The following is a 16,177-nucleotide window of genomic DNA, read 5'->3' on the forward strand; positions in this document are numbered from 1 at the left end:
ACTCCCCCCCCCCCTTAGGGCGAATTGCAGGCATCCCATCCATCACTAGCATTGGCATTTTTTGTAAACAGACTGGGCGGAGCAGTCTCTTGAAACTGAGTCCAGTATTGGTATAGTCACCCCTGCTCAGGTGGACCCCTATATTAGGGCTATTGCCCCATACGTAGTGACGTCCCTGCAGGGTCATCCCGTATGTTGAATTCGTTACTCCTGATTTCCCTATTGGTGATTCTGTGACCTCCCTGCCGGTGGCTGTCCCACCTGGGTTTTGTCCCCCTATTCGGGCTGACACATTTTCTCAAATGTTGTTCTCCCCACTGGTGAGACCATGTTAGTGTCTCAACATGTAACCTTCCCTTGGTAGGATGTGGCCTCCGTAACACACTCTTCAACGAGGAGAGCAGCAGACGTTTACCCAGTTTTACGGCTCCGGACAGCGCCTTGCTACTAGAGGCGAACGCCACTGTCCGTGATGACCATCAGTACAGGCTTCTCAGTATGACCACTACTGATTCCACTTGAAGATTACATCTCGCAGTACTTTTATACCCATATGTACGGGGCTTAAACTGGTGTGCGTGTGCCATTTGCCAAGCCCATTGGTGTTTTTGAATTCCTTTCGGAGATGATAGGTCCTGTGATGGTCCACACTTTAGGTCAATTGACCAAAGGTTCCTTTATATATTATTTCTTTAGGAGAAATTGGGTTTTTGTCTTTAATATTTGGTTTCTGTGTGTTTATACAATTTTAAATTTTTCTGTTAATATTTATTTTTCACCCAAAAGTATTGTGTAAGTTGCATGTTGTCTGTATGCGCGCATTGAACACCTGCTAGTGGGACAACATTTCAGTACTAGAGTGCACGCTAGTGTTTGAATAAATGACTACACAGATACGGGGTTAATATTCTTTATTTAGATATTTATCTAATAGTTTAAACAATTATGTATCTTACCCGTGGTCCCGCCTGGTTCTGTGGCTGCAGCATGGAACAAAGGTTGCCTATTAAAGGGCGTGGCATTTCCTGATCACCATTATATCCTGGGTCAGGCATTATGGGAAATGTAGTTGGTACTACCCTATGGGTGGGGATTGTTCATTTAAACTTCTCTGTTAGAATTCATTCTTGTGTTTATTGTAACTATTTGCTTTGTTGTGATTCCATGTATGTGGGGTTTTATTTTTATTGAGTTTATTTATTGAACTGAGACCCCTGCAATTAGCAAATGGTTTAGCCCATGTGTTCAAATAGGGTTGAATTTTCGGTGGGGAGTTAGTTCTGGTGAGGGCTCCTGTGAGAAACATCTGAGACCCAGAGCCCAATGTGGAGGGTTCCACTGTTATATCTTGTCCTTCCAATTTTTATTTTGTTCTGTTTTTGTGTGCACCGGTGGATAGTGCATGAGTTGGCGGTTAATAAAGAACCACTATTGTACATTATATGAATGCCTCCTGAAAATTTGAGGAAGAACCCTCACAAGATCAAACCCCAGTCCGTCTCTCAACACACGTTTTTGAGAGACTAGCACATAGGATTTCTGTGAATTAAAATTTACAAACCAAAAGCAAAAATACCTGACAAATGAAGAAGGGACGTCTCTCCACAGAACATTCAATCGTTTTTTATGTACCGCTATGGATGTGAGGTCCTAAAAAATGGCACTAACCGGACAATTGAAAAGCATAAACTTAAAAAAATACATAACTTTAAGAGAGACCTTACAAGGCTATTTAATTAGACAAATGTTGACATCTGTGATGTTAGTTTAGTAAAATCTTTAAAAAAAAAAATTATGGTAAGGTTGGCACTTACATGGAATAGCCCAATAGTTGTTTTCTCACAAATTATTCACAAAAAAAGGTGAATAATTAATGTCAAGATATTCTAGACCTTCCTTCGATATTTCCCAAGTGAATAAACACTCTATAAAACCCACCAGAGCCTCGCCTCTCTTAGTTGGACACCCAACTCCAGAACTTTGGATTTGTTTACTTGCCTTATTTTCTGACTGTGAAGAACAGTAACCTTTTCAACTCAGGCAGAGACAATTAACAACGGCAACTGAAGCTTTAGGAAGTGTCTGCTTTTTTTGCTTGTTCCTGTGAAATTTGTTTAATATTGTCTTTATTTATTTTTTTCTGCATAACATTTTTTTTGTGATATTAGAGACCATACAATGACGGAGAACTCTTCTTATCCTGTGATGTTGACTCTAATGGTGCCCAGAGAATCAAAATCATACAGGCATATATATTTTACTTGTTTTCTTTTCCTCTATTTGCTCATATTGTCAATTAATATTCGACTTATTTCTGTCATTATCATGGAGAAATCTCTTCATGAACCCATGTACATGTTTTTGTGTAATCTGTGTGTAAATGTGATATATGGAGCATCAGGATTCTACCCTATATTTTTGTCTAATTTGCTCTTGGATTCATATGTGATCTCATTTCACTTATGTTCTCTGCAAACCTTTGTTATCTACAGCTCTTTAATTACTGAGGTTACAATATTAACAGTCATGTCATATGACAGATATGTAGCCATATGCAGACCTTTGGATTATCATTCCAAATTAACTAAAAACACATGTTTGAAATTAATTCTGTTGTCCTGGATTATACCTAACTGCTACTCAATTCCAACAGCCCTGTTATCAAACTTCAGGACGCTTTGTAAATATCACATCGACAAATTGTATTGTGACAACTGGTCAATTGTAAAACTGTCTTGTGCTTCAAGTTTTGTTAATAATCTTATAGGATATATTATTATTGTCCAAATTCTTTCTTTTGTAGGTGTTATCATAACATCATACATAAAACTCATTGCTGCCTGTAAATCATCTTTAGAAAACAGAAGAAAGTTCTGGCAAACATGTTTGCCACACTTACTGTCACTTATTAATTTAATTATTGCTTGGTTTTTTGATGTCATGTATAGCAGATATGGTGCAAATGACATTCCAGATAGTCTGCGTAATTTTTTGGCTTTAGAACTAATTATTGTTCCTCCTGTTGTTAATCCTCTAATCTATGGATTAAAAATTAAGGCAGTGCGCAAAAAGGTTTTCAAATCATGCATTGTATCAAGAATAAATGTTTTAGAAGTAAAAAAAAAAAGAAGAACATAATATACAAGTGAATATAAAAATACATGTGAAATGCGCAGGAGAAAGAGTGTGTTTCTCAGAAACATATTTCTGATCTTATATATGCAAACTGTCAAAAACAAACATGGACTTTTAAATAAATTACATAACATAGTTGTTCTTTGCTTGACAGTAGGTCTTAATACAGTCTACATGTTTTCTAATTATTGCAGTTTTCTTCCAACTGTTGTTTATATTTTGTTGATTTATAAACTTTTTACAGTGTGCACCTGTGATATATAATGTATTTTTTGTGGCTTTTTATGAAATATCAATATTTATCACATATTTTATGCAATCAAACAACAGAAAAATAAGACCACCAACTAAAAAAGATTTATTTTCAGCATTGTATAGCTGAATATGTTTTTAGTTTGATTAAATTCTAAGTTTAAGATTATTTGTCTTTATTTGGGGGGCCACAAAGCGATGCACGCCACACAAAGGGGGCCTTATGAAAACGTTTGAGAAACCCTGTACAGTTTAGGTCAAATGTATGTCAAGGGTTATAACGTATAACATTTTCTACAATAACAGAAATAGTGCCATTCCTTATTTTTATATTCTTAATACATCTGAGGAACATTTGTGCATGTGAGTGGGTAGAAACATTGTAAGCTAAATTTTTACAAGTAGATTTTAAATGCTATTTTTGTCCATCTTAATTTTCCCACTTTATTTGTTTCTTTATGGATTGTTTGACTAAAAATGGAAAACCTTAATCCGTTTTGACCATTCACTTATATAACATCAGCATTTTGTTGGAATGAAAAGCAAACTTTTGAAAACTGGTTTCAAAGTGCAAGGTTTTGAAACATTGTTGTCGTCTCCATGACAAACAACTGTGAAAATGTCATGCATATGCTCTATTAAGTTTAGCAGCACCTACTGTTACTCTCTGATAGAACAGTCGGTAAAAGCTCCTGTCTGCACAATTTTTTATAAATAAAAACATACTATCAATAATAATAATAATAAAGCCGTGGGTCTTGATATTGCTGTTACATGTCCGTGTTTTTTCCCACCACCCACGTGAAAAAAGCCCCGGCCAAATTACCTACAGTGTCATGATACTGATCAAGTCGAGCTTTGGATCTGGTGTTTGTGTCTTGTTCTGTTGAGCACATGATGTGCTGTTTTGACAGCTTGTCATTACATTACATTTGACATTTGGCAGACGCTTTTATCCCCTTGTGATGGCATTATTTTACAAAAAGCAATATTGTTTTTAGTTTCTTTTACATATTAACAAATACAAGTAAACTCTTTACAGGTTCAAATGAATCACTGTATGAGTCCTCCAGGCGGTTGGCTCTGAATTCTGAGGTGGGAAAGCTGATGGGGACTGGGGTGTTGGTCGTCAAGTACTGGGACCCCGTTTCAGAAAGCAGGGTAAGTGCAAACTCAGAGTAAGTTAACCCCAGAAAACGGGATACTCTGGGTTTTCCGTTTCAGAACGCGAGCTATATCAAACCCGCGACCGCGGTGTAAATCAAGCCCGTTTCAGAAATCGAGAAATCTTATTCTTAAATTGAGTAACCATAGTAACCTACTCTGTGAACCTAACCTGGTCGTGAACAGCTTTTATTTCACAAACCCGGGTTTGGTACAATCTCCGCCCCCTTTTCGAAGCGCGAGTGGCGTTGATATTGCCTACGCCGTTTGTTTTTTCATTCGTTTTCCTTAATCATGCACAATTTCGTCACACAGACATTAAAATGCCATGTCCGTTTATTCAGGAACCTGTAGATGTGGAAGTTGCATTAATTCGGAGAGAGTTATTGTTCCATCGGGAGAGAATGGTGAGGCCCTGTTTGGATGTTTATTATATCCTGAGGATTTTTTATTTGAGCGATACTGTTTTACTTTACAGTCCATTACATTTATCCACACTCCGCTTCATCCTTACATCACACATCCTTACATCACAAACCTCACTCGTCAAAGCCGCTCTTTTACATCTGAGCAGATTCTTTGTACCTCCTTACGTTTCTTTGCTAATGGTAGCTTTCTATATAACACCGGGGATGCAGAGCACGTTAGCAAGGCAACTGTATGCAGAGCAGTAAGAAAATTGTGCCTCACTCTCAATAACTTTTTGTACAGTTTTGATAAGTTTCCTGGCCACAAACCTGTGAGAGCAATCAAAGAGGTGTTTCACAGGATTGCAGGTGAATGGTGTACATGTTGTTGTATTAAGTGCATTGATGGCACCCATATTCCCATCAATCATTCACCTCCTTTCCAAAATGAGGCCGATTATGTCAATCGGAAGTCCATCCACAGCATTCATGTGGATTAATATATATACAGTATATATATATATATATACATATATACTGTATATATATAGAGAGAGATATATTCACATTTTGCAGTATCAACAAAATGAATATAAAAGTGATTGACAAATAAACTTACGCATTGCCACGTAAAACAATGAACAAGAGCAAACAAGGGAATACATGTGGAAACCTATCACAATCACAATGAGCAACAGCTGCGCAGCAGGATTTTATGGAACATCCGTTAATAGTTAAGCAATATTCTTGGTTGTTACGTATGCCGGTTTTCGGTCCAAAAAGTAACACTTCTGTTTTGTCCGAGTTCAGTAATAAGAAATTGTTACTCATACACTTTTTCATATCGACTATGCATTCCACTATTCAATGGAATTGCTATTTTTTTATGAGGCTTTCGAAGAAATATAAGGTTGCATATCATCAGCATAACAGTGAAAACTAACTCTGTAGCGCTTTATTATATCTCCTAGAGGTAGCATGTATAATGCGAAGAGAAAAGGCCCTAAGACGGAGCCCTGCGGTATACCGTGCTGGACTTGCGAACGGTCGGACAAATAAGATCTAAGCCATTTCTAAGCTAATTCCTTAATGCCGACATCATTTTTGAGTCTATGTAGGAGCGTGCTGTGGTGAAGGGTGTTGAATGCAGTTATATGGTGCTGATTGGCAGACACAGTTGTGGAGAATCAATAATCAAGGGATGCTGAACGTGCAGGAAGAGTTTGAGAATCTGAAATGCTAGGACACAAGGACACAGTTTTTGAGAAACATACTTACAGTAGGATTTCATACTGTAGGATTTCCGTGAATTAAAATGTACAAACCAGATGCAAAAATACCTGACAAATGAAGAAAGGACGTCTCTTCACAGAACATAAAATAGTTACTTTATTTTATTTTTCAGGAACCGTTTTGGATGTGACTATCCTGAAAACGTCTCGGTTACGTCTGTAACCTCCTTTCCCTGATAGAGGGAACGAGACATTGTGTAGAGAGACTGACTGGGGTTTGATCTTGAGAACCTACCTTCTCCGAGATAATTAATTATAAAACGCCAATGGGCTTGGCGAATGGCACGCGCACGCCAGTCTCTGCCCCGTACATACGGGTATAAAGGAAGATGGCGGCGGTCATGTTGCCTCCCTGAACACCACCCAGTACCGCTGGGCACTCCTTGGACGAGGACCCCCTCGACATGGAGGCCCTAGCGCGCAGCCTCCAGTGGAGATAGCAGGTGGCAAAGCCCCGGCATGTCACACGCCCACCGGGTGTCCTGAACCAGACAGCCAAGCGCTTTTTCGTCAGTTGACACCTCTTGGGAAGTGACGGCTCCACCCCTCCGGGCCGGCTTGGGTGTGGTTTGGGTGGGCACAGGGGGACCTGTTGCCTCCCTGAACACCACCCAGTGCCGCTGGTCACTCCCTGGTCGAGGCTCCCCCCTCGACACGGAGGCCCTAGCGTGCAGCTGGCCGCGGGACAAGCGGAACTACGCTTCCCCCCAGTGAGCTTCATTGCGCAGGTCCTGTGCAAGGTCTGGGAAGGGAGTATCAAGTGCTGCTAGTTGCGCCTTACGGGCCCAACTACACTTGGTCCTCGGAGCTAATACTCCTGACGACAACTCCCCCTGGCCAAATCCCCTGGCGAAGGGCCTACTCGCAGGGGATGGACGCGTTGTGGCATTCGAGCCGGACCTCTGGGTCTGGCTCCTGGATGGGACGAGGAGTTCCTGGATGATCTACCCCCCACAGTGGTGGAGACTGTCACTCAGGCAAGGGCCATGCCCACAAGGCTGGATGCCTTTAAGTGGCGCCCCTTCTCGTCCTGGTGCTCTTCTCGAGGAGAAGACCCGCGGAATTGCTCGCTCAGGAACGTGCTGTCCTATTGCAGGAGAGGCTGGGGAGTAATCTCCCCTTCCACATGGGAGCGTGGGTACCCGCTGTCGCGGTTATCACGTACCAGCTGCTGGTGAGCCTCTGGGGCGGCATGACCTGATTATCAGGTTCCTCTAGGGCGCGAGGGGCTAAGGCCTCGTCCGCGCCCCGTACCCTCTTGGGACCTTAAGGTGGACCTTTGGGTCCCCTTTTTTCGGGCCCTGCGGAGAGCCCCCTTCCTCGTTCTGCGAGGGGGGTTGGCTCTCCTGCTGGGGCTCGAGTCCATCCAGAGGGTGAGGCACCTGCAAGCATTCCGTGTCCACCGATTGCCAAAAAATTCAGGCCCGGTGACTCTCACGTGATCCTGAGACCCCGGCCGACTTGCGTGCCCAAAGTTCCGCCGCCCCCCTTTTGGGAACTAGGTGGTGAACTTGCAGGCGCTCCCACACCGGGAGAAAGACCCGACCTGTACGTGGGGTCTCCAGTAAGCGTATTGCGCCTCTACTCGAACCACACAGAGGGCTTCAAGGCCCTGAGCAGCTCTTGTCTGTTTTGGAGGTCAGCAACGGGAGTGCTGTCTCCAAGGAGAGTTGTCGCGCTGGATCGTACCCATTTGAGTGACGGTACACTCCGCTCGGGGTGTGGCCTCCTCGTGGGCATCGGCTCAGTGCGCCTCTCTGGCAGACATCTGTAGAGTTGCGGGTTGGGCTACGCTATACCTCGCAGAGGCTTGCAAACCTCCGTGGGGACTCGGCAGCTCGAGTCTTGCCAACAGGTGAGACCAGCAGTCGTGGGGCGTACGCCTGCGCATAGCGTCATTCCCCTTCTTAGGTAGATCAGTGCGCTATGGGCTGCCTCCCTTCTTTCCCCAAGGGTGAAGAATAGGCAGTCCGTCCATCCATCAATAAGCACTCAGGGCGGCGGGCTCGGCGGAGCAGCCCTGCCGCCTATGGCCGGGTATCAAGCTGAGTTATTACATATAGCTCTAACCGGACCTAGTGCCCCACACGTAGTAACCCCCCACTAGGGTGGTTCCGTCTGAGATGTCGTCATGAGATGGTTCCCCGCGTGGCAACCCATGACCTCCCCCAGGTGGACATCCACCTTGCGGCATTCCGCACATACCTCCCATGAGTTCTCCCCTATTTGGTGAGACCATGTTGGTGTCTCCATTGTATTCCCCCCTAGGGTGGGAAGTGGTCTCCGTAGCGCACGTCCTCATTGAAGGAACAGCGCTTACCCAGTAGCCCTACGGTACCGGACGGCTTCTCGTTTAGAGAACAAGGCCTCCGTCTGTGGTGGCCGAGGGCAGGGGCTACTCATCTTTGCCAAAAGCTCTGGGAGCCCCTGCCTGCCCACTGGAAGGTTACAAATTTCGCGATAGCGCTCACGTGTGGCTCGCCCAGGCCGGTCAACGTCGCTTCGCTAGAGATTGTGACGCGGCTAGTGCCGTGGCGTTTTCAATAGGAACCCCATCTGTCGGCTTCGACACAACGTCGAGAGACCGACAGAAAGGGAACGTCTCGGTTACGTATGTAACCTCTGTTCCCTGATGGAGGGAACAAGACGTTGTGTCCTTCATGCCACGACAATAGCCGTCCGCTGCAGCAGTCACGAGATGCTCTCAGGCTCCTCAGCACAAAAGGTGAATGAATGAGCACGCCGGCTCCCCTTTTATACCCGGATATCCGGGGGAATTCGCCAATTTCATTGGCCTTTTCAAAATAGTCAGAGATGATTGGTTCTCAAGGGCGAACCCCATCTGTCGGCTTCGACACAACGTCTTGTTCCCTCCATCAGGGAACAGAGGTTACATACGTAACCGAGACGATTTGTTTACTTGCCTTTTTTTCTGACTGTGAAGAACAGTAACCGTTTCAACTCAGACAGAGACAATTAACAACGGCAACTGAAGCTTTAGGAAGTTGTTCCTGGGAACTTTGTTTAATTCTTTTTTTTATGTTCTTTTTACTGCATACATATTTTTATGTGATATTAGAGACCATACAATGACGGAGAACTCTTCTTATCCTGTGATGTTGACTCTCATGGTGCCCAGAGAATCAAAATCATACAGGCATATATATTTTACTTGTTTTCTTTTCCTCTATTTGCTAATTTTGACATTTAATATTCGACTAATTTCTGTCATTATCATGGAGAAATCTCTTCATGAACCCATGTACATGTTAATGTGTAATCTGTGTGTAAATGTGATATATGGAGCATCAGGATTCTACCCTATATGTTTGTCTAATTTGCTCTTGGATTCATATGTGAACTCATTTCACTTATGTTCTCTGCAAACCTTTGTTCCCTTTCTGTCGGTCTCTCGACGTTGTGTCGACAGAATGGGGTTTGACTTGAGAACCTACCTTCTCTGACTGACTTGAACAGGCCAATGAAAATTGGCGAATGAAATTTGCATGCCGGACTCCGCCCCCGGATATCCGGGTATAAAAGGGAGCCGGCGTGCTGCATTCATTCACCTTTTGTTCTTCGGAGCCTTCGCATCTCATGCTGACGACTCTGCAGACAATCTCTACGTGTTGCTGGTCTTACGACGTGGTGCAGCGGACTGTCCCGATTCCTGTGACTTCCCCTGGGCGTCTCGGCAACTGCCAAAGCGTCTTTCTAAAGAGCGAGCCCTTTTCAGGGCTTAAGACATTCTACAGCGCGGCATGTCCCGCTGTGCTCGTGGGTGCGGCGCACTCATTGAGGAAGGGGACGGACACGATGTCTGCCTCAGGTGTCTGGGACTCCAGCACGCTGAGGCGGCATTTGTGGATACATCTTGCCCGCACTGCGGGCGGATGGTGATTCAGACATTGCGGTCACGGGTGGCTGCGTTCTTGCGAGAATCAGCCACCACCTCGAGTGCTTCCCGTTCTGCGGCAGCAGTGGCATCAGCCCTGCCGTCCGCTTCGGCGAGCACCGAGGGTGATTTGGGAATTACCGTGAGCCTCAATCCGTCAGCCACCGGCTCGCGGACCGTTCACGCCCCACCTCGCTTGTCTGACCGTCCCGGAAGAGGCGGTACGCCGCCTTGTTCCTCCGTCACGCACTCGGACACGGGGCGTGACGACGATGAGATGTCGCTCGCAGCATCGGAGGGCGACCTCCTGGCATCCGACCCCGACGAGTCCTTGGAGCTTCCTCCCCCGGGGGGTCGAGCTCAGGATGAAGCGGACGTCGAGATGTCAGCCATGCTTTCCCGGGCCGCCGCGAGTATTGGGCTGCAGTGCACCGCACCGCCTCTTCCCCAACGCTCGCGGTTGGACACATGGTATCTCGGGACCGGCCGTGACTCTAAGCCACGGTCGGCCCCGGTACCATTTTTTCCGGAGGTGCATGAGGAGCTCAGTCGGACTTGGAACGCCCCCTTTTCGGCGCGTGCACGTCAGACTGGCTCGGTCGCCCTGACTTCCCTCGATGACGGGGCAGCTAAGGGCTATGTCGACATCCCACAGGTGGAGCGTGCAGTCGCGGTGCACCTGTGCCCGCAGACAGCTGCCACCTGGAGGGATCGACCAAGGCTCCCTTCCAAGGCGTGTAAGTTTTCGGCATCGCTGGTGTCGAAGGCTTACAACGCTGCGGGTCAAGCTGCCTCGGCTCTTCACGCCATGGCCATCCTGCAGGTCCATCAGGCCAAGGCGTTGAAGGAGTTGCACGAGGGAAAGTCCGACCCAGGGCTAATGCAGGAGCTCCGCACTGCCACTGACCTCGCTCTCCGGGCGACGAAGGTGACGGCGCGAGCCCTGGGTCGTACGATGTCCACACTGGTGGTCCAGGAGAGACACCTTTGGCTCAACCTTGCGCAGATGCGGGACGCTGAGAAGGTTCGCTTTCTCGACGCTCCCATCGCGCAGGGTGGGCTGTTTGGTGATACGGTCGAGGACTTCTCTCAGCAGTTCTCGACTGTAAAGAAGCAGACGGAGGCGATTAAACACATCCTGCCCCGCCGCGACCCGGCCGCCTATCGTCCGTCGAGGTCCCGCGCGGCGTCTGCTTCCCAGCAGCCCCGCCCCTCTCCGACTCAGACTCCGGCCCCAGCGCCCCCTGCACAGGCGGCCTCCCGGAGAAGGACGTCGAAGAGGAGAGCACCATCCCGTCACCAACCTCCGCGGAAGCAGAAGCGTTCCTGACGGGGTGAACCCAGGGAGATCGAGTCCACCGGGCCCGACCCAGGCAACTACATCGCCGGAGGGTCGGATTGGGACGGTGCCTGCCCCGTCCCAGCAACACCAGCCGGGCCCTTTTCAGGGCCTGGTGCCCACATTCTCACGAAAAGAGCTGTCTCTCCCCCTGGGTCTTTCTCACAGCCGCTCTCACCCTCCGCAGGACGGTGCTCGGCTACCCCACGTTGTGTTTCGGCGAGACACACGGTTGGGTATAACTCTCAGTGGCCACCAGCACCCTCAGTCAGACGGTGCGGTATGCCGCGATATCGCCCGACAGGCACCTCGGCAGAGCCGCTCTCCTCCCCGGGGTCCCCCCCGCGTCGAGGGAGCCGTACTGCCAGCCATCGAACCACCCCCCACGGGGGCAATGAATCAGATCGAACCTCTGGTCCCCCTGTCTCGGTACCTGGGAGCCTGGTTGGCTCTTCCCAGACCAGCACGGTGGCTAGAGCGAACGATCCGTCTCGGCTATGCGATTCAGTTCGCCAAGCGCCCACCCAAGTTTCGGGGCATCCTCTTCACATCAGTGGGAGTAGATGCTCCCGTGCTTCGGGCCGAGGTCGCTACCCTTCTGGCGAAGGGGGCGGTCGAGCTCGTCCCTCTGGCCGAGATGTACTCCGGGTTTTACAGCCCGTATTTCATTGTCCCCAAGAAAAGTGGCGGGCTGCGCCCCATCTTGGACCTGCGTACCCTGAACAAGCACCTACACAAGCTGCCGTTCAGGATGCTAACGCAGAAGCGCATTCTGACGTCCGTCAGGCGTCAGGATTGGTTCATGGCGATCGACCTGAAGGACGCGTACTTCCATGTGTCCATCCTCCCTCGTCACCGGCCGTTCCTACGGTTCGCTTTCGAGGGACAGGCATATCAGTACCGCGTCCTCCCATTTGGTCTGTCCCTGTCTCCTCGAGTCTTTACGAAGGTCGTGGAGGCCGCCCTCACTCCCCTCAGGGAGCAGGGGGTGCGCATACTCAACTATCTCGACGACTGGCTCATCTTGGCGCACTCACGAGATCTGTTGTGTACACACAGGGACCTGGTGCTCCGGCACCTAGACCATTTGGGGTTACAGGTCAACCGAGAGAAGAGCAAGCTCTCCCCTGTGCAGAGCATCCTTTTCCTCGGTATGGAACTCGACTCTGTCTCCATGTTGGCACGTCTTTCTTCCGAGCGTGCCCAGTCGGTGCTGACCTGCCTGAGGAGCTTCAGGCAGCAGCCAGCGGTCCCCCTGAAACATTTTCAGAGGCTCCTGGGACACATGGCGTCCTCGGCGGGGGTGGTCCCCCTCGGGTTGATGCACATGAGACCGCTACAGCACTGGCTACAGAGCAGAGTTCCTTGGAGTGCGTGGCACTCCGGCAGCAGGCGCGTCCCGATCACGCCCTTCTGCCGGCGCACCCTAACCCCATGGTCTTCAATGACCTTTTTGCGGACAGGGGTCCCTCTTGGGCAGGTTTCGAGGCGCGTCGTGGTGACGACCGACGCCTCCCTGCAGGGCTGGGGTGCAATCTCTCCCCTTCCACGCTGAAAGTGTATGTAGCCGCAATTGCCGCTCATCACGAACCAGTTAGTGGGAAGTCTCTGGGACAGCACGACCTGGTCATTAGGTTCCTGAGGGGCGCGAGAAGGCTGAATCCAGCCCGTCCGCGCTCCGTTCCCTCTTGGGACCTCAATGTGGTCCTGGCGGGCCTCCAGAGGCCCCCCTTCGAGCCCCTCGGAGATGCCGCTCTTTCTCATCTCTCGATGAAGACGGCTCTCCTAGTGGCGCTCGCTTCCATCAAGAGGGTAGGGGACCTACAAGCATTTTCCGTGGCCACGGATTGCCTAGAGTTCGGGCCTGGTCAATCTCACGTTATCCTGAGACCCCGGCCTGGCTACGTGCCCAAAGTTCCCACCACTCCCTTCCGGGACCAGGTGGTGAACCTGCAGGCGCTCCCTTCTGGGGAGGAAGATCCAACCCCTTCCGTGTTGTGTCCAGTACGCGCGCTGCGCCTCTACTTGGACCGCACACAGAGCTTCAGGAGCTCTGACCAGCTCTTTGTCTGTTTTGGAGGTCAGCACAAGGGGAGGGCTGTCTCCAAACAGAGGTTGGCGCACTGGATCGTGGACGCCATCACTATGGCTTACCGATCACAGGATCTCCCGTGCCCGCTTGCAGTGAGGGCACACTCCACCAGGGGTGTGGCCTCCTCGTGGGCACTGGCGCAGGGCGCCCCTCTGGCAGACATATGTAGAGCTGCGGGTTGGGCTACGCCCAGCACCTTCGCGAGGTTTTACAGCCTCCGCGTGGAACCGGTATTTGCCAGAGTTTTACGAGACACCGCCAGGTAAGTTCCGGCAGCCGGTGGGCGTACGCCTGCGATAGCACCCCTCCACAGGTGAGACGTGGTGCTATCCAGCCTCCCCTCTTCCCCCCACGTGGGCGAAGAGTAGGCATTCCATCCATCACTAAGCACTCCTCGGCGGCGGGCTCGGCGGAGCAGCCCTGCCTCCCTTGGCCTGTTTCTGAGCTCTAGCAGTGACTCAAACAAGGCCTAGTGCTCCACACGTGGTAACCCCCCCCACAGGGCGGTTCCGTCTGATGTCTTCTCATGAATGGCTCTCAATCGATGGCCCATGACCTCTCCCAGGTGTACTTCACCTGCTCGCGACACCATCTCGTGTCTGCATGTCTCCCACGTGCTCTCCCCTATCCGGTGAGACCGTGTGTGAATCTCCACTAAACTCCTCCCTGCGGTAGGAAGTGGTCTCCGTAGCGCGTTCCCTCAGGGGGGAATCACGCTTCCCAGTGGCCCTTACGGTGCCGGGCGGCTTCTCGCTGTTAAGAGAACTAGGCCGCCGTCCGTGACGGCCGGAGGAAGGGGCTCCCATCTTGTAGGTAAGCTCTGGACCCCTTCCCTTCCACTGGAAGGTTGCAATTCATGCTAGCGCCCACGTTTTGACACGCCCAGGCCAGTCAACGTCGCTTCGCGAGGAATTGTGACGCGGCACAGCGCTGTGGCGTTTTCTGAGGAACCCCATTCTGTCGACACAACGTCGAGAGACCGACAGAAAGGGAACGTCTCGGTTACGTATGTAACCTCCGTTCCCTGATGGAGGGAACGAGACGTTGTGTCCTTCATGCCACAACGCTGGCCGCCCGCTGCAGCAGTCGGGGCAAGATCCTCAGGCTCCTCAGCACAAAAGGTGAATGAATGCAGCACGCCGGCTCCCTTTTATACCCGGATATCCGGGGGCGGAGTCCGGCATGCAAATTTCATTCGCCAATTTTCATTGGCCTGTTCAAGTCAGTCAGAGAAGGTAGGTTCTCAAGTCAAACCCCATTCTGTCGACACAACGTCTCGTTCCCTCCATCAGGGAACGGAGGTTACATACGTAACCGAGACGTTATCTACAGCTCTTTAATTACTGAGGTTACAATATTAACAGTCATGTCATATGACAGATATGTAGCCATATGCAGACCTTTGGATTATCATTCCAAATTAACTAAAAACACATGTTTGAAATTAATTCTGTTGTCCTTGATTATACCTAACTGCTACTCAATTCCAACAGCCCTGTTATCAAACTTCAGGACGCTTTGTAAATATCACATCGACAAATTGTATTGTGACAACTGGTCAATTGTAAAACTGTCTTGTGCTTCAAGTTTTGTTAATAATATTTTTGGATATTTTATAATTGTCACATGTTTATCTTTGGTGGTTGTTATCATAGTGTCGTACATTAAACTCATCGCTGCATGTAAAGCATCTTTAGAAAACAGAAGAAAATTCTGGCAAACATGTTTGCCACATTTACTGTCAATTATAAATTGTGTTTTTTCTGTACTTTTTGATGTCATGTATAGCAGATATGGTGCTAATGATATTCCAGGATAGTCTGCGTAATTGGCTTTAGAACTAATTATAGTTCCTCCTGTTGTTAATCCTCAAATCTATGGATTAAATATTAAGGCAGTGCGCAAAAGAGCGTTTCCCTCATGCTGTGTCAAAAATATATATTTCAGAAGTTCAAAAAAGATGTAAAACATAATGTACAGAAAGAAAAACACATGTACACTTTTAATACTGTATAAAAACAATGTGACAAAACGAAAGCCTTTTCCCCATATTCCTGGTGTGACATACTGTATGTAAACTGTCAAAAATACATTTCTTCTTTGTTTGGTTTAGCAGGTTATAGCAGGTCAAAAAAATTGTTTTCCTTCCACTTAGACTCAATAATGAGATTTCTTGTGTACATTTTTGTTTATTTGAAAACTGGTAAGACTTGTACAGTGTATGAACATATTATACATATTATAAATGACAGAAAATGATTATTATGAATAATATAAATTACAAGGTTAACTCAAAAGTATGTAGGCCTATAAAGTGAATAGAAAAATCTGTTAAAATGATGTAAACCTAACCTAAATTTCAGGTGCAATTAACTTTCAATAAACAGTACAAAATACCCAAAAGCCCTTGTGCCTGAAATATTTAATTAATTGTGACCCAGTCTGTAAAATGTTTTTATTCTTTGTTCGTACATTTTAAATATGCAAAATGTGCATCAGAAATATGACTATTTTGATTTTTATTTTAAAAAGAAAATGAATTATTTTTCTTAAGTATTATACATTATTTATTATTATATGAAACATATTGGAATGGGGTGT

The 16,177-nt window shown here is 47.9% G+C and overlaps 2 protein-coding genes across 2 annotated transcripts; both read left to right on the plus strand.

The window, feature by feature from the left end:
• Positions 1 to 2,178: 2,178 nt before the first annotated feature.
• LOC306911585 (olfactory receptor 4E2-like) lies at positions 2,179 to 3,138 on the plus strand (the record flags this gene model as incomplete). Its single annotated transcript, XM_079487052.1, has 1 exon — positions 2,179 to 3,138. One exon carries the CDS (start codon positions 2,179 to 2,181, stop codon positions 3,136 to 3,138), a length of 960 nt encoding a protein of 319 aa, XP_079343178.1.
• A 2,798-nt stretch (positions 3,139 to 5,936) lies between these two features.
• LOC306911586 (olfactory receptor 52N5-like) lies at positions 5,937 to 15,542 on the plus strand (the record flags this gene model as incomplete). The annotated part of the gene is given in 4 exon segments (XM_079487053.1): positions 5,937 to 5,979; positions 14,869 to 15,389; positions 15,391 to 15,400; positions 15,403 to 15,542. Coding segments are annotated over 4 exon segments (714 nt in total).
• Between the last annotated feature and the right edge of the window lie 635 nt (positions 15,543 to 16,177).

Source organism: Barbatula barbatula (assembly GCF_947034865.1).
Source record: "Barbatula barbatula genome assembly, chromosome: 22".
Lineage (NCBI taxonomy): Eukaryota > Metazoa > Chordata > Actinopteri > Cypriniformes > Nemacheilidae > Barbatula > Barbatula barbatula.